At 46.6% G+C, this 18,187-nt stretch overlaps 1 protein-coding gene across 1 annotated transcript in view; it reads left to right on the top strand.

Moving 5' to 3' along the window:
• PPM1H (protein phosphatase, Mg2+/Mn2+ dependent 1H) overlaps positions 1 to 18,187 on the top strand; it is a 228,018-nt gene that overhangs the window by 87,510 nt on the left and 122,321 nt on the right. Inside the window, exon 2 of the mRNA XM_075013741.1 lies at positions 2,045 to 2,213. Within this exon, the coding sequence (XP_074869842.1) occupies positions 2,045 to 2,213 (169 nt within the window). The remainder of the gene's footprint in view (positions 1 to 2,044; positions 2,214 to 18,187) is intronic.

The following is an 18,187-nucleotide window of genomic DNA, read 5'->3' on the forward strand; positions in this document are numbered from 1 at the left end:
CAACAAGTTGCCTTCAAATGTAAAGACTATTTTTAATCTGAAAATGGGTCAACATAGAGTTTTGGAATTTTATAATATGGGAAGTATAGGTAAGGTGATGCCTAGAGTAGACTGTGGGGTGGTCTTGTTTATATGCATGGCTCTCCTTCTTCCTCCCCCACACCTATCCCCAAATAACCCCGATTTGTCCTGCAAACTGTAGTTAAAAATATCAAGGAGTGAGGAATTGGGTGTGTTTGATCTCATTTAAGGGATTGTGAGATGCATCCAGGTTGCTCATGAATTTTCACATGGTTATCAGGAGCATGAAATGTACTTGAATAAATAAAAGCCCCGTCTGGCCTAAAATTCCAGCAATGGGAGTATCCTGCCTCCACATGTTGATTTGTCAAGGAGATTTAACAGTTTGCAGAGAGGGTAGGTTGGCTTAGAAAACATGTTCATGGAAGCAGATAATCATTTACTCAACAGGGAAATAATTCTCATTGTTGTGAGGATACATAAGCCATGTTTTACAGGTTCCTCACACTCCTGAGGCTATTATATTTCCAGGTCAATGCATATTCACCTTCTGGGTCTGTTCAAGATACATAGTACAAACAGGCACATTCAAACAAAACATAATTTATCTGCTTGTAGGGGTCATTTGAGCTTGCTCATTTGTCTTAATTTCGTTATTGTCCAGTCAAATACACTGAGCCTATGTCTACACTTCTTCCTTTCGAAGAAGGGGGCAAGGTGATCAGGGTGACAGGAGATCACTCATGAAGTGTTGCAATGAACCTGAAGCACTTCGTTAGGCAAATTCTCCCCTGCGGCAACTTCAAAGTGCCAGCATGCCCGTAGCTGCGGGCACTCTGCGGTGCCTGTGCCACTTCAAAGTGCTTTCACTCCCCAAAATTTTATTCATTGCAGCACTTCATGAGTAATCTCCTGTCACACTGATTACCATGGGACAAGTGTAGACGTAGCCTGACAGTTTCAAAGTGATTTTTGTGGTATTTCTATTTCTGAATATTCATCATTTGTTTGATACTTTAGCTAGCTAGAGAGACTATTACACAAATACCATGACCTGTACTTCCTGTTTACAGACTAGCAGGTGTTGAGATTAGCTACCTTAAAATTCACAGGACTGCTCTGGTTTCATTAATCTGTCTCAAGTTTTACAGGCTTGGCATGCAGAACTATGAGAATTCTGTATTTACTTCAGCTCTCCTCATAGTTACATGATGATGTTGTCTTTGGAAAACCATGTTATATCAGGCAGCGACACACAATGATGCAGCACCATGTCCCAAATGCACACTGCATTATAAACTCTGGGCCTAGAGAAGTAAATTTGGAAATAGAGACTTAAAATGCATCCCTCTCACTTCATCATGATACAAATAATCTCTGCCAGCCTGTCACAGGCAGAGAAGGGGGAGCACTCCTTTTGAAGTTTACATCTCTCCTGCAGCTTTTCTTAACCGTGAAGCACTTTTTTTAAATCACCTCCTTCCGTTCCGTACCATCCATACAGAACACATTCTGTTTGGTAGATAAAGTTCTGCTTGTACCACTCAGTGGAATTTGACAGAGTACATTCCTGGAGCTGACCTATCCATTTTCATGCATAGCTAATAGAGGATGGTTATAGGTATGTGAATTAAACTGAAAGAACAATTGTAAACCTGGTTTATATTTTAACTGGGAAATGTAAACATCACCAGACTCATCCATTCATTGGGAATCAGTCCAGTATAATTTTTTGTTTAAAATTCTATGTTTTCTGTGTTTGGATAAGTTGTAGATTCAGTTAATGCTCATGTTTCTGACTTACACTCTTTTTTTCAATTTGCACTGTTCCAAATGCTTGCTTTGTGAAAAATACCATTAAAAATCTTAAGTCAATAAATGTTAAAAGTCAAATGTTAAGCTTATGAATATTTAAAAAAGCTCCTGCCACATTCCTTTGATTTTTTTGGTAAGTCACTTAGCAGTGACAGAAGCTTCTGAGGTTTGCTATAAAACTAACATGCCTCTTGGGCTTTTTTCCTAGGGTAATAAATGCAGGAAAGAGCACACATAATGAAGACCAAGCAAGCTGTGAAGTGCTTTTTGTAAAGAAAAAAAGTGGAGGCACTTTTTCTACACCTAACAGAAATACGTCCACAAAACGAAGGTCTTCACTGCCAAATGGAGAAGGACTACAACTGAAAGACAACTCAGTAAGTAGCCTTCATTAATCTTGCTGTCAGAACAGAGATACAAACTATGCAAACTAACGTAAGTAGAGACAGTAACAGAGAGGTAGTCATGTTAATCTGTATTCTATCAAAACAAAAGCAGTCATGTAGTACTTTTAGGTGATGAGCTTTCCTGGGACAGACCCAATTCTTCAGATCTGTAGCCTTACCAGAACAGAGTCAATATATAAAGCACAAAGGTCAAAAAATTATCAAGGTTGACAAATCAGATGGAAGAGCAGAAAATGGGGTGGGGTAGGGTGGGGAAGTAAGTGTTAGGTTAAACATCAAAGTATGTGAAAGTCCTGAGAATGGGTCAGGTAGCTGCTCTCTGTGTTCAAACCACATGTTCATGTGTCAAATTTTAAATATGAAAGTTAGTTCTGAACATTATCAGAGAGGTGGTAGAGTTAGTCTGTATCTTCAAAACCAACAAGTCCTGCAGCGCCTTATAGATTAACAGATATTTTGGAGCATGAACTTTCGTGGGCAAAGATCTGCTTTGTCAGATGCGTAAGTCGGGTGAGGGGGAGGTGGTTTCCCAGGAGGGTTTAAGGAGGGAGTCTCAGTCAAGGGGAGGGCCAGAGCTGACAAGGTCTGTTCAGTCAGGGAGGAGGTGACCCATTACCAGCAATTTATGTGGAGGTGTGAACATCGAGAGGAGAAACTGCTTTTGTAATGAACCCCCCACTCCCACTCTCTGTTCAATCCTTGGTTGATGGTGTCAAATTTGCAAATTAATTGCAGCTCTGCTGTTTCTCTTTGGAGTTTGTTTATGAAGTTTTTTTTGTTGTAGGACTGCTACTTTTAAATCTGTTACTGAGTGTTAATTGAAGTGTTCTCCTACAGGTTTTTGTATGTTACTGTTCCTGATGTCTGATTTTATGTCCATTTATTCTTTTACATAGCGACTGTCCAGTTTGGCCAGTGTAACTTGCAGTGGGGCTTTGCTGGCACATGATGGCATATATTATATTAGTACATGTGCAAGTAAAGGAGCCCCTGATGGTGTGGTTGATGTTAGGCCCTGTGATATCATCACTGGTGTAGATATTTGAGCAGAGTTGGCAGTGAGGTTTGTTGCGGGGATTGGTTCCAGGTTTAAAGTTACTGTGTTGTGGTCTATAGTTGCTGGTGAGAATTTGTTTGAGGTTGGCAGGCTATCTGTGGGCGAGGACAGGCCTGCCTCCCAAGGTCTGTGAGAGTGAAGGATCATTTCCAAGATGAGTTGTTGATCACTGATGATGCTCTGGAGAGGCTTTAGCTGGGGGCTGTATTTGATGGCCAGTGGTGTTCTCTCGTTTTTTCCTTGTTGGGCCTGTCTTGTAGTAGATGGCTTCTGGGTACACGTCTGGCTCAGTCAATCTGTTTGTTTCTTCACTTCCTTAGGTGGGTATTGTAGTTTTGAGGAAAGCTTGGTAAAGGTGTTGTAGATGTTTGTCTTTGTCTGAGGGATTGGAGCAAATTCGGTTGTACCTTAGTGCCTGGCTGTATGCAATGGATCGTGTAGTGTGCCCTGGATGGAAGCTGGAGGCACCTAGGTAAGTATAGCAGTCTGTGGGTTTCTGGTATAGGGTGGTATTTATGTGACCATCACTTATTTTCTCAGTAGTGTCCAGGAGGAGGTAGATCTCTTGTGTTGACTGCTCCAGGCTGAGGCTGGTGGTGAGGTGGAAATGGTTGAAATCATGGTGGAACTCTTGAAGAGCCTCCTTCCCATGGGTCTAGATTGTGATGTCATCAGTATAGCGCAAGTAGAGAAGGGGCGCTAGGGGATGAGAGCTGAAGCGTTGTTCCAGGTCAGCCATAAAAATGTTGGCATACTGTGGGGCCATGTGGGTGCCCATAGCAGTGCCACTGATTTGAAGGTATAAATTCTCCTCAAATCTGCCATAGTTGTAGGTGAGGACAAAGTCACAAAGCTCTGCCACCATTTGTGCTTCGATCTCATCAGGGGTAATGTTCCTAACAGCTTGAAGTCCATCTTCATGTGGGATATTGGTGTAAAAGGCCTCTACATGCATGGGGGCCAGGATGGTGTTTTCAGGAAGGTCACCAATGAATTGTAGTTTCCTAAAGAAGACAGTGGCATCTTAAAGCTGGAAGCACTGGTAGCATAGTGTGTAAGGTGGAGAGTCCACATAGCCAGATAATCCTATAGTGAGAGTGCCAATGTCTGAGATGATGGAGTGTCTGGGATTCCCACGTTTATGGAACATTCTGTCTGTAGATGGTTGTTAGTCTCTTTTTTTTCTCCAAAACACAAACCCTTAGGTCCTTAACAGAATGGCCCATGCCATTAAAGTGCTGGCTGACAGTTTTGTGCATTTGGAGATTTTTGATGTCCACTCTGTGTCCATTCATTCTTTGGCGAAGAGTGTTTGCAGTTTGCCCAACATAAATAGTGTGTGGGGATTGCTGGCACATAATGGCATATATGACGTTCTTCTTCGAGTGTCCCCGTGGGTGCTCCACATTAGGTGTCGGGCTCGCCCGGCGCCGCAGATCGGATCTTCCAAGCAGTTTCTGCCGGACCGCGCATGCGCCGGTGCGCGCCACTCCCCCGCGCGCTCCCGGCCACGTGCGCGATCCGGTCCCCGCCAGTTCCTCTTAACCACCGTCGGCTGCAGACGGAATCCGACTAGGCTAAGGCCAAATAGCGTATTCAACGACTTTATCTGTTTTTCTTTCAAAGTTTTTTTCAGATACTTAGGCTACTATGAGTTAGCCGGTTGCTATTTTGCAAAAAAAAAAAAAAACAAAAAAAAAAAACAAACAACAACAAACAAACTACGAGCGGGACAGCTTCAGCCAGTCCCAGTAACAACCGCCAGAGGCCAGGAGCTACGGCCATCAGCCCTCCTGCTGAGGCAGGCCATCGGACGGGGAAAACAGCACAAAGAAGGTGCTAAGTACCCACTTAATAAAACTCAAAGACTCACCAACAATGTCCTCTTCAGGCTTAAAAAATGTGAGTCCTGCCGAGAGGCGATTAAGGAGAGACAGGGAGATGCGGCTTAAAATGCTGCTTTTGATAAGGCCCTCCAGCCAGAGGTGCCGGAGCGGCCGCAGCAGGAGGGACCCTCTGGGGCCCATAAAAGGAAAGCTGCCTCCCTCACTCCATCAGCGCAGAAACGGAGGAAAGTCTCCCCAACCCGATCCCTGCCGGCAGCAACAGCGAGCGGGACGGGAGGAGCGCACAGCCCCCAGCCGCAGCAACAGCTGATCGGCGGCGGCAGGGAGAGCCACGTGGAAGTGGCTCAGCCTCCGATGATCAGCCAGCCGCCCCGCACTGCAAGCAGGGCAGCGGCTTAAAACTGCTTTTCATAAGGCCCTCCAGCCAGACGTGCCGGAGCGGCCGCAGCAGGAGGGACCCTGCAGGGCCCATAAAAGGAAAGCTGCCAAAAATGGAGGAAAGCCTCCCCAGCCCGATCCCTGCCGGCAACAATAGCGAGCGGGATGGGAGGAGCGAGCAGCCCCCAGCCGCAGCAACAGCTGATCGGCGGCGGCACGGAGAGCCACGTGGAAGCGGCTCAGCCTCCGATAATCAGCCAGCCGCCCCGCACCGCAGGCAGGGCGGCGGCTAAACAAGCGCCGGTACCGGCGGCACCGCAGGCAGCGGCACCGACCCCCGGGGAACCGGCGGTGCAGAGCGCGCAGGCACGCAGCCTGCAGGCACCGGAGCACACCGCACATGCGGCACCGCCCTCCAGCGTGCCGAGCTCGGTGCGCACGGGGCCAGGATCCCCTGTACGTCAGGGGGCAGAGTTACCTCCTCAAGGGAGGGGAAAGGCTGCACACAAGAGGAGGCATTGCAGCCCCTCTCCGCACAGGGCTGTGGAGTTGCTTTCTCACAGCCCTCCGCTTATGTTACAGACTCCAACCAGAAGGCAGGGGTCCCCCCTAGCCTACCCGGAGCCCCCTTCTCCATTTTTTGCAACCAGCCTCACCCTGGCTGGGACCACCTTCACCCTTCCTGGGGTTTGAACCGCTGGACTATTATGCAAAATCGCTCTCTCCAGCCCTCCCCCAGACGCAGAGGGTATGCACCAAGGGAGTGGTCTAGGTCACCTTCCCAAGAACAGTGCCTATACTGCCATGGTCGCCCCTACCACGCGGGGCATAGACACCATCGGCTATCTACCAGGGAAAGATCCCCACAAACGATCTCGTACCCCCGAGGGCAATTGCGACCGGGGACAGAGACTCAAGCATCTCAGGGGGGACTGGTTATGGAACCCCGAGATTTTCCCTCGCAAACCTCTAGTGAGAGGGTGTACCATCACCAGCAGGAACCGGAAGGGTCCACAGAGATGTATCCCAGTGGTTCCTCGCGCTCCTCCCCGGATGAGGCTACGGCCCCGGCGGACGTCCATCCTCCGGACGATCTCAAACAGTTCCAAGAGCTGTTTTACGAGGGTGGCCTTCACACAAGGCATCCAGACAGATAAGGTGCAAGAGAAACACCATAAGCTCCTCAAAAATCTGAGACCTCCGGCCTCCTCCAAAATAGCAATACCGCTTAATGACGCAATCTTGGAGTCTGCCACTATGATATGGCAGACTCCTGCGACTATTCCGCCTGTCCACAAGAGAGTGGAAAAAAAACAAACAAAAAAAAAAAAACTTCGTGCCGACAAAGGGCACGGAGTTCCTGTTCAGCCACCCACAACCAAATTCCTTGGTGGTGGAGTCGTCGCAATGTGGGGGAACAGACAAACATGCCAAAAAGCTAGAGCTGTTGGGCAGAAAGGTCTACTCCTCCTCCACTCTACTGTTGCGAATGGCAAATTACGCAGCGCATCTAGCGAACCATAATTTCGATAACCACATTAGGTTAACCTCCCTCATGGACTCGCTTCCAGAGGGCAAGAAACCAGTGCTCAAGGCCATCATGCAAGAAGGCTACGCGGCCTCGAGGATGGGAGTTCAGATCGCCCTGGATGTTGCGGACTCAGCAACAGCGTCCCCAGTACCACAGGGGTTACGAGCAAGGGCGACATCAACAGCACCAGCAGTACAGAACTCCCAGGCGTCGTTCCCAACACAGCCATGCGTCCTCGGGGCAGGGCCACAGGCCACAAGTTTGACACACAGATCCAGGGCTGCGCCATCACTACCGTCGCAAGGTCATCCGAAGCGGTTATTCCACCATCGCCTCCGACCATTCTATAACCAGTGACAAAGGATCACCACAGACAAATGGGTGCTGGAGATCATAGCCACGGGGTACGCCATCCCCTTCCAGTCGCTCCCACCGCCATGACCTCCACCCAGGCCCCACCTCCAGGAGGCCTCCCACGTGGCGAGGCTCACGCCGGAGGTAGACCATCTCATGCTCATAGGGGCAGTGGAAAGAGTGCCGGAGCAACTGCAAGGGAGAGGGTTCTACTCCAGGTACTTCCTCACAGGGAAAAAGACAGGAGGCGGGAGGTCCATCTTAGATTTTCGAGGCCTCAACCGGTACCTGCGCAAGCAACGCTTTCGGATGATCACAATCGCCTCCATCCTTACGGCACTATACGATGGAGATTGGTTCGCAGCCCTCGACTTATAAGACGCGTATTTTCACATAACTATTCATCCGGCTCACCTACGATTCCTCTGGTTTCTCATGGTAGGCAAAGAACATTTTCAATACAAGGTCCTACCGTTTGGCCTCTCCTCGGCCCCCAGAGTCTTCACCAAGCCCTTGGCAGTGGTGTCAGCCTACCTGCACAGACAGGGGGTATTTATGTTCCAGTATCCGGATGACTGCCTACTCAAAGGGGCCTCGAAGGAGGAGGTACTACGCATAATATGCGTCACAACAGGCACGTTCTCTCGCTTGGCCTGGTTATCAATCTGACAAAATCAAAGAGAGACCCCACGCAGGACATAGAGTTCGTAGGGGCACGCGTAAATTCTATTACAGCGAGGGCGTATCTACCAGAGACTCCCTTTCGGGCCGTCGGCTCCCTCGTGCAAGTCTTCACCTTCAGCCCTACGGTGCTGGTTCTGACGTGCTTACAGCTGCTGGGCCACATGGCAGCAGCGGCGTTCGTACAACAGAACGCCAGGTTACCCATGCGCAGCATGCAGCACTGGCTGACGAGCGTATACAACCCGGCAGCACACACTGTTCACAGGGTGGCGTCGCCCACAACAGAGGTGCGCAAATCCCTGCAATGGTGGGTAAACCCCGAGAACCTGCTAACAGGGGTACCCTTCCACCAACCACACATATTGGTTTTTCTTACTACAGACGCCTCCCTCATAGGGTGGGGAGCACACATGGGCGAAGAGGTGACGCAAGGGCTGTGGTCCTCCACGGAGCAGTCACTGCACACAAATATACTGGAGCTCAGAGCAGTGTTCAACGCCTGCAGACACTTTCGAGACCATATAAAAGGCAAAGTAGTCGGGATCAGTATAGACAATACCTCCACCATGTTTTATATGAATCGGCAAGGAGGAGCTCGGTCCCGTGCCTTATGTGCAGAAGCAGTCCGGTCGTGAAACTGCTGCATCGCCAACAATATAACCCTGGAAGCCTCGTACTTCCCAGGCGCTCACAATGTGCAGGCAGACCAGCTGAGCAGGCGTTTTCGCACTCACGCACGAGTGGCAGATCCGTCCCGATCTGCTGCAACTGATTTTTCATGCATGGGGTTTTTCCCCAGATAGACCTGTTTGCTACTCAGCACAACAAGAAGTGCCCACGATTCTGCTCCAGGGCAGGACTGTGACGGGGGTCCCTGAGGGACGCCTTCACGATCTCTTGGAGGGGCCCCCTGCTTTACGCTTTCCCTCCCACAGTGCTCATCCACAAGGTGTTGCAGAAAGCCAGGAGGGAAGGAGCCTGAATGATCCCGATAGTCCCAACGTGGGATCGACAGCAATGGTTCCCCCTACTTCTGCGCATGTCGGACCGGCCACCGATGCCCCTTCCGGTGGCGCCGGATCTGCTCACGCAAGCCCAGGGGTCCATAGTGCATCCGCACCCCCAAGGCCTGCGACTACAAACGTGGTTAATCCATGGCTCAGCTCCCTAGAGAGCACATGTACGGAGGAAGTGCAGCAAGTCCTAGAAAGTAGCAGGAGGACTTCCACCAGGAAGACCTACAAGCAGAAATGGACTCGCTTTACGGCATGGTGTTCTACCAAACAGCTAGCCCCGCTTTCGGTGCCTATGGCTGTGATATTAGAGTATTTACTGGACCTCAAGAGAGGAGGACTCTCGCTATCCTCGTTTAAGGTCCACCTTGCTGCCTTTTTGGCATTCAGACACGGAGAGACAGGGCACACGGTGTTCGCCCATCCCATGGTTACCAGGTTCCTTAAAGGGCTGGTAAACCTATACCCCCCCCTCGGAAACCGCTTCCACCTTCGTGGAACTTGGACCTGGTGCTTAATGCGAAAAGGGGACCACCGTTCGAGCCTTTGGCCACGGTTTCCCTCTGCCTCCTTATGATAAAGACGACCTCTCTTCTCGCAATCACGTCAGCTCGCTGGGTGAGCGAGCTTGCGGCAGTTATGGCAACGCCACCCTGCGCTGTTTTTTCCAAGGAGGCGGTAACCATACGGCTGCATCCAGCCTTTGTTCCTAAAGTTTCTTCTGAGTTTCATACTAACGAACCTATTGTTTACCCTCGTTTTATCCAAAGCCTCATAACTCTGACAAAGAGGTGCGCCTACGCCTCCTGGACGTGAGGAGGCGCTAGCTTTCTATATAGACAGGACCAAGTCCTTCCAGAGAATGGATAGACTCCTAGTCTCTATCGCTCCCAAATCAAAAGGAGAATGTCTCTCTTCGCAGAGAATCTCGAAGCACATCGTATCTTGCATTAAAAAGTGCTACAAACTCAAAAAGACTCCTTTCCTGGCCATGCCCAGAGCTCATTCCACTAGGGCGGTGGCAGCATCAACAGCCCTTTTTCAAGGGCGTTGCGCTAAAAGACATTTGCAGAGTGGCGACCTGGTCATCCTGTGACACCTTCGCCAAACATTACGCCCTTCACAGGGTATTCCAAGAGGATACCCATCTCTCGACAGCGGTCCTCTCGGGGACAAGCTGCACATACTCCGATTACCCACCTCCTATCTTGGGTTACTGCTGGGTAGTCACCTAACGTGGAGCACCCACGGGGACACTCGAAGAAAGAAAGGTTACTCACCGTAGTAACGGTGGTTCTTCGAGATGTGTCCCCGTGGGTGCTCCACTACCCGCCCATCCTCCCCGCTTCGGATCTCTGTTTAGTGTTTTGCAGGAGCATCCGAGGCGGTTGGTCAAGGAACTGGCGGGGACCGGATCGCGCACGTGGCCGGGAGCGCGCGGGGGAGTGGTGCGCACCGGCGCATGCGCGGTCCGGCAGAAACTGCTTGGAAGATCCGATCTGCGGCGCCGGGCGAGCCCGACACCTAATGTGGAGCACCCACGGGGACACATCTCGAAGAACCACCGTTACTACAGTGAGTAACCTTTCTTTAGTTGAGGAATAGCAGAATGTGCCCCAGTTCTGTAAGTAACATTGTTAAGTCTAGTGATGGTGTCTGCAGAATAAATATGTGGACAAAGTTGGCAACGGGGCTTGTTGCAAGGAAAGGTTTCAACATTATTAGTATTAGTGTGGTATATAGCCTGTGGTTGCTAGTGAGAACAGTGGTGTAAAACCACTGAAAAACACAATTCTTGCTATATTTTGCAGACTTTCTTGATATCCATCTGTGGCCTAATTAGTTCTGCTTTATCAAAGAAAGCTTCACTAATTATACTTAGCTCCATGTTTTGGATTCTGAATTTCAAATGCTGCTGCTTTTCTCACATACAGCATTTCAGAGAGGAGACCAAAAATGACAGGACATGCTGGAGGCGTATAAAACAATGAAGGATCTAGAGAAGGCCCGTTCTCCATTTCTTCTAGCCTAAGCCCAAGAGTGTTACAAATTTAAAGGCAATATATCTAACACAGATAAAAGGAAATACACGTTATTTTTACTATGATACATATTTAGTAAGTGGCATTCACTGCCCCAAGATATGGAGAGTTTAGTAGGATTCATATAAGACATATCACTTAATCACACACATTAATGCTCCTATATAAATAGGAGTTAAAAGGATTTGTGTATTTCATGGTACAAGTTAATCATTAAGAACCTTGGGTATGGAAGAAGTTTCTCCTGTAGGCAGATTTTGACATAAATAGTCAAATAGAGGATTTCTTGCAATTAGTGTAAGATTGGCCACATAGGCTTAGATTTAATCCATGAATATTTTTAGTAAAAATCATGACAGGTCATGGGCAATTAACAAAAATATCCCTGACAAAATGGAGAGAGAGGAGGTTCCCCCCACTGCCTGCCTGGGCTGACACACTCTGTGGGGTTCCACCGCTGCCTGGTTCAAGGGGACTTGTCTTACCTTACTCCTGGTGAATGGAAACTCTGTGGGACCCCCAGGAAACTCTGGGTTCCTCCTTCTGCCAGTGGCTAGGAACTGTTGTGGGTGACCACCAGCAGCAGCTGACCGCTCTAATGTTGCCTCTGACAGCTCCAGCCTCAGGGCATAATCATAGTTTGTCTTTTTAGAGTGTGCTGTATGTGGCATCTGTAGGCAGTCCGTGGCACTGAAATGTGGTGTGTAGATAAGAGTGCATGGTTCATTGGCGCTGTTTAATGTCATTTCAGCGCTTTTCCCCATGATGTTTTGAGCTTTGTTTCTCATTCAATCTTGTTTCACAAACTAGGATTATTATTTTAAGGGCACCATAAATAGTTGTGAAACTTCTCGATTACAATAACATATGTACAAACAAGCAGAAGACAGCCTCTGCCTTGAGGATATAAACAGGTAAAAAGTAATGGGGGAAGGTCTTAAACATCAAAACCAAAACTAAGAAAGCTGGGACAGAGAAATCTTTGTATTTGATCAGAGTGAGTTTGTAATTCTTCAGGACAGCAAAGAATGATGATGATGATGATGAGGCTTTTTAAAATATTTCTCAAGCACTTCTACAGACTTTTGTCAAGATTCTGATCTTTAAACAAGCTAACCTCACAATTACCCTGCAGAATACTCATTCAGTTATGCACAGAACCAGTTCAAACTGAAATTCTGCAAAAACTATTCAGTATTTGTATGCATAAGTGATCATGATAGTCATATCAACACACAATGCGTGACTTGTGTACACAGTTACAGCAATTGCACATATGTGCACATCATTTGTTTTAAAGTGCAATACCAGCTGAAGAGCATGCTAGTATCCTACAGCGACGGTGTGCAAAGTGGTGGGGAAGTGAAATTTCATAAGGGGTTACAACATGATTGGCTGCTAGGTCTCAGGCTCATCTATCTCATTAAAAATGTTGAAATGTGACTTTTTTTGTGTGTGTGCTCGTTCACATTTATATACCAATTAACAAAGCTTTTGCATTTTACATACTTATTTTCTTGCACAGGCTGAAAGGGTTTTTCTTCATATGAACATAACTGAAATTTCCATCACGTTGTATTATATTAGACTGGTTCAGGGGGCTGGAGGGTCTGCTGATGGCAGGGATGGGAAGTGGAGACTGATGTAAAAAATTGGCTCACCCCTGTCCTACAGTATAGCTCTAACTGAACACACATAACTAAGTGTTGCATCTGTTTTACTCTTCCTGCCTACTATCCTGTTTTTTGATGTTCATGGAGCATAGGAGTATCGTGATAGACCACACTGACATTACACCTAATCTGGCTGCTTTTCTCCAACTGTTGTTAGAATCTAATGCTTCATAGGAAGGTAAAAACAGTTGTTTATTTTCATAATAGTCTGCCTAAAGGGAATATGTTTTTCCAAATCAAACACTGTTTCATGGTTTTGTGTTCCTAGTTCACATGATTTTTAATTCTATTGAAATGCAGCTCATCAGTAGATGTGGAATTCACTGTCATCATGGAGAAGGTAATAATGACAAGTTAATTACACTTTTAAACTTTCTTTATAGTCAATTTTAAATTGGCTGTCTGCCAGCCAAATTACATGCGCCCATGTTTCTGTACTATGAAAAATTATTTATAGAATCTGAGGCTGAATGTCTTCACACTGTGTTTGTTTAATGTTCTGTTCTCTTCCCATGTCTTTAAGTGGATTGTCCTGGTCTTCTTACATATAGAAGTCTTTCCATTAATCTGATTTTTTTGTTACCTCTATCTGGTCCTCTTTAGTTTCTGCTGTATGTCTTTCGATAGAGGCTGACCGCAAATTAACACAGTTTTCCAGTTGAGGCCTGGTTGGTCTCTGTGCTGGCATGATAATGTTTTCAATATTATTTACTATCCAATTCTTTATACATTTTTCTTTATATGTCCTACCTGTGTGTCTACCTCCATATTTGCTGAAAAGACACCAGAAAATAACATATGTATTAGCATGTGAGTTTGTAAAGTGCACTGTCTCATAGTATCTGAGTACTGCTTGCAGATTTAAAATTACAAATATATTTTCCAAAACAGGGAGCATTTGGCTGGAGGAACTTTGCTGCTAGAGGGCAGTCTTGCTCCAGCAGCTAACAGAGGTTTTTGGTTTTGGGTGTTTTTTCTTGCTCATGTATGTTCTGGACCCAGCCTATGAAAAAAGGAAGACTTCACATCTTTATATAATATTTATTCATATTATTTAAAATACAGCAGACCTTTTATCTGTTTTGATCTTTGGTGTTTTCCCAGTGAAAAGATACTGTATATTTAACATGATGGGAATATTTTTTACTATGAGGAAGACTGAAATGCAGGCAGTTCTGCATCACTCTTGGTGGGCTGTTGTTTCACCTCACAGGGGTTGCATAAAAAAGCCAAAAACGGAGTTCTAGAGCCACTCAGAAGGGGTATTGCAGCATGACACACACTCTGAAATCATCCTGGGATGACTGAAGGATTCTGTGTAAAGAGAGGAAGAAGGAAAGGATTTATTAAATCATTGTTTCAGGAAAGCTCTTGAATGTAGCTAAAATCCAGTAAACCCTTGATTTAACGGACTAATGGGGGGAGGAGTGCCCATTTACACCCAGAAGCCCGTTAAATGTGAGGGTTTACCTTTCCCCTAGCAAGCCCTCTCAGCCGCAACCCCCACCCCAGCAAATGTCAGCAGCTTGCCAGAGCTGCTGCTGCTTGGAGCCCTGCTGTGGCTTGAAGGGCCACCATGGCGGGATGCGCTCCGCTGTGGGTTGGAATGCTGGCCACAACTGGAGGCAGCCCATTGTGGTTTGGAGCACTGCTGCAGCAGCTGGAGGCTCCATCACAGCCTCAAAGAGCTGCCGCCACGTGCTCCTCCCACCAAGGGTGGGGCATGAATGTGAGTGCCGACACACCCCACCCCTGGTGGGAGGCGTGTGTGGCAGCTCTGGCGGCGGTCTGGGCTGTGGTGGAGGGTTCAGCCACAGCAGCCGGAAGCAAGGACTCCTCCGGCCGCAGCAGCAGCTCTGGCACCTCTGGTAAGTCGCCTTGCTTTTTTGGAGGGGTGGGAACAGCAGACTTCGGGAACAGGGGGCTGGCGGATGTCTGTTCCTGAAGCCCACTATACCAGGGTCTGTAAAGTCAAGGGCTTACTGTCTTTTGATTTATTACTATGTTTTCTTCAGCTTTGTTTATATTCGACAGAACATGCTTTCCACTCTGCATCCCTCTTCTTGCTGCTTCCATCCCCTGGTTTTCTCACATTCCCTGGGATGCTGCTGTGACTTTTAAATTGCAGCCAACTTTGAAAGTTGTAAAAAAAACCCTTTTTCCATTTGATCAGAGTAACTGGAAATCCCCAGCCCGCCCGAGCACAGATGAGAAGTGTTGCTTGGAAATATGTGAGATGCCTGCCAAGCAATATGGAAACATGAGTTTAAAAAAAATAGTTGCCATCTGGTCCAGCACCACCAAGTGGCTTCCAACATCTGGAGACAGGCCATTAGTATAGCACTTCTCTCCTGATCCTGTAAGCTGTTTGCACACATACAGGGGGTCTGTCCATATGGGTGAGCCCCATTGAAGTCTGCCTGTCTGCATCAGCTTGAATGGCTGGGGCCCAATTCCCCAAAACTGCACTATAAAGTTAGAGCCTCCCGACAGAGAGGAGGAAGATGGGACTGTGCAGAAGAGGGGAAGCAAGAAAGGGTTGTAAGGACATTTTTTGCTCACAAAGAGTTAGGAAGCCTAGAAACATTTTTTTTCCCAAAGCTGACGAAATAGTGACAAAAGCACAAGAAGAAAAGAATTCCAAAATAAATAGGATTTTTCCATTGACTTAATTAGGTTTAATCCCAGATTGGACATTTCTTTTATTTGCAGAGATGGCCAGCAGCTTGGGGGGGTGGGGGGGCGGTAGGGAGGAAAGCATGCCCTTACAGTATTAGATATTAAGTAAATAAAACAAGTTCCAACCTCTTATATTGTGCAAGGTCAACTCCAAGAATGTTGCACTGGGCAGCACAGTGTGGGAGGGAGGTGAGTAGCCCTCAGTGGTGAAAGAACTGCTTTTGGAAAAGGTGGACATGCGTAAGTCCATGGGGCTGGATGCAGTGCATCAGAGTGGGCTGAACGAGTTGGGTGATGTGACTGCAGAGCCGTAGGCCATTGTCTTTTTGAACAGATGACGATCAGGGGACTGCCGGGGGATGAGGGGTACTGATCAGGTAGTCAGATGTGTAACTGTTGAGATCTGTGCCTGCATTTCATCTGCTACGCTGCCTGAAATTTTGCCCCACGTTACATTGTGGCATTCTATAAAAAGGTGTCTGATTTGTGTCGGTGATTCAAGCTCATGTTGTACACACATGCAATCTCTCATGTGATATTTTTTTTTGTCTGTTGCTGTGTTAGAATGTCAAAGGTGGCATTTTTTTATCTTATTACAAAACTAGGAGACTGCTGTTCTAGCTTCTAGGTAGGATCTGGTTGCAGAGGAGCGTGAAGCTGGTTAGATTTCAAAGCAAACTAGAAATACATTTTGAGATTCAGTGAAGTGAGATGATTGCTAACAATAACAATTAATAGTTCTTCTCTGGTGCCTACTCCAGTGTTCTATAGCCTTCCCAAATTTAAAAAAAAATTTTGTTGCTGTTTTGATTGAGCAGATTTCCAACTTGAAGGACTTTGACCAGCCAAATAAGAAGTGGCGAAGGAGAGGCAGGATTGAGAGATTGGGGTTCTTTATAGAATACAACAGATGGAACTGGCTTATTTATTTCCCAGAGGGAGAAAAATGTTTGTGACCTCTATGCTTCACTTCTCTGCTGTCCTGCCACTAAAACACTCAAACTTTTACTTTGTGACTGCCACTGAAATAAAAAAGTAACCTAAGCCACTAAGGAGCTGCAAAAGTTTACTCGTAATAAGGTGGGGTTTTTTTGCCCTCTTTACCCTGGTACCTGAGTGCCTCACAATCTTCAATTTCTTGTTTCTGGTGTCTCTCTATTGTAGGGAATTATCATTATCCCCATTTTACAGGTGGGGGACTGAGACAGAGTAAGTGATTTTCCCCCTTCCCCCCCAGTATCACAAGGAAAATTTGTGGAAGAGCAGGAAACTGAATATACACTTACAAATGCGAGGCAATGTCCTTGCCATATGAACCATCCCTCTTCCTGTACTTGCATATTCCAAGAGGTATCACAAGCTAAACATAAGTACTGACTTTACAAGGAATAATTTAAAACTGTTACTTAAAAAAAAGAAAAAAATCCAAGACTCTCAAGCTTTCTTGCCTGTCTACTCTCAGTAAAGATTGCCAGGCAGCAGCCTTGTGTTAACATCTTCTCTAGCTCCAAACTAAGTCATCTCACCACAGTGCCTAATACACCTTCCACAGTTTATCTTGTCTGTTTTAAGCTGTACAGTGCAGACACTCTCTCATTGTGTGTGTGAACAGTGGTCAGCATAATGGGGCCCTGGTCATATTTAGGGCCCCTAGGTGCTTCTGTAATGGAAGTAATAGTAACTCATCAAGAAATTCTGTTAAATAAAACTCTATGTATCTTTTTTTAAAAAAGTCCTCTTTAGCAACAGAATGTCGTCATTCAACTGCATCCACTTCCGGTGGCGCAGGTGGGGAGAGGGGGCAGTCCCTGGGAAGGCCAGGTCTGGCTGCATGGCTCCACCACTTGTGGGAAGGGGTGGGGTTGGCAAGCATAGTGAGCAGGGGACACTGTCCCCTTGTTTTGTTTAATGGAATTTTATAGTTGTAAGTTTCTGTTTGAGTCTATGCATTTTTGCAATGCCATGCTGCAATTATTAATCCTTAAGTGTCATTTTATCCCATCATCATCATCATCACCAGGGATTTCCCATCATCATTGGTCATCAGCATTTTGATGGCTGTCTTTGGGAGTTTTTCCACATATGGTTTTGCCTTTATCTGTTACCTTGCCTACAAGGGTGTATACACCGATGCTTTAGGGTCATCTATCTGCTATTCCTCAGCCGTCCTCCAGTGTATTCTGATATATTGACAGCTGTGTCTTAATCTTTTCCTCCTCCTGGACCATCTGAACCACTTGGTACTGTCATCTATTTATTAGCACATCATGCACTGCTCAGGCACACACAGAACAGTGAATGGTGTTGCAAAGCACATTTTTTAATAGAGCAAACAGAACTTAAACAGAAGCTGAACAACTTTTACTAAGCCAGTCTGCTTTTACTTCTACTAATAACTATTTTTGTAACGATTATGCACTTATGTCAAAGTACAAAGGATAAAGAATAAAGTATTAACCTGGAATAAGACCGACCATAATAAATCAGACTTTTCTGGCTTTTTCCTGCTTCAACACCTAGCTAGACACTGACAGCTTACCCAATGTGTATCTGCCAATGGCACCAGGCCATTCCTTCCTGCTAGTCAGAGCAGCTGTCAGAGTACAACATAAAAGTGAACACTATCTTATCCTAAAACATTCTACTTCTAAACTACACACACACTGCTTTATAATAACAGAAAGCC

This window comes from Carettochelys insculpta, chromosome 1 (assembly GCF_033958435.1).
Source record: "Carettochelys insculpta isolate YL-2023 chromosome 1, ASM3395843v1, whole genome shotgun sequence".
Classification (NCBI taxonomy): Eukaryota; Metazoa; Chordata; order Testudines; family Carettochelyidae; genus Carettochelys; species Carettochelys insculpta.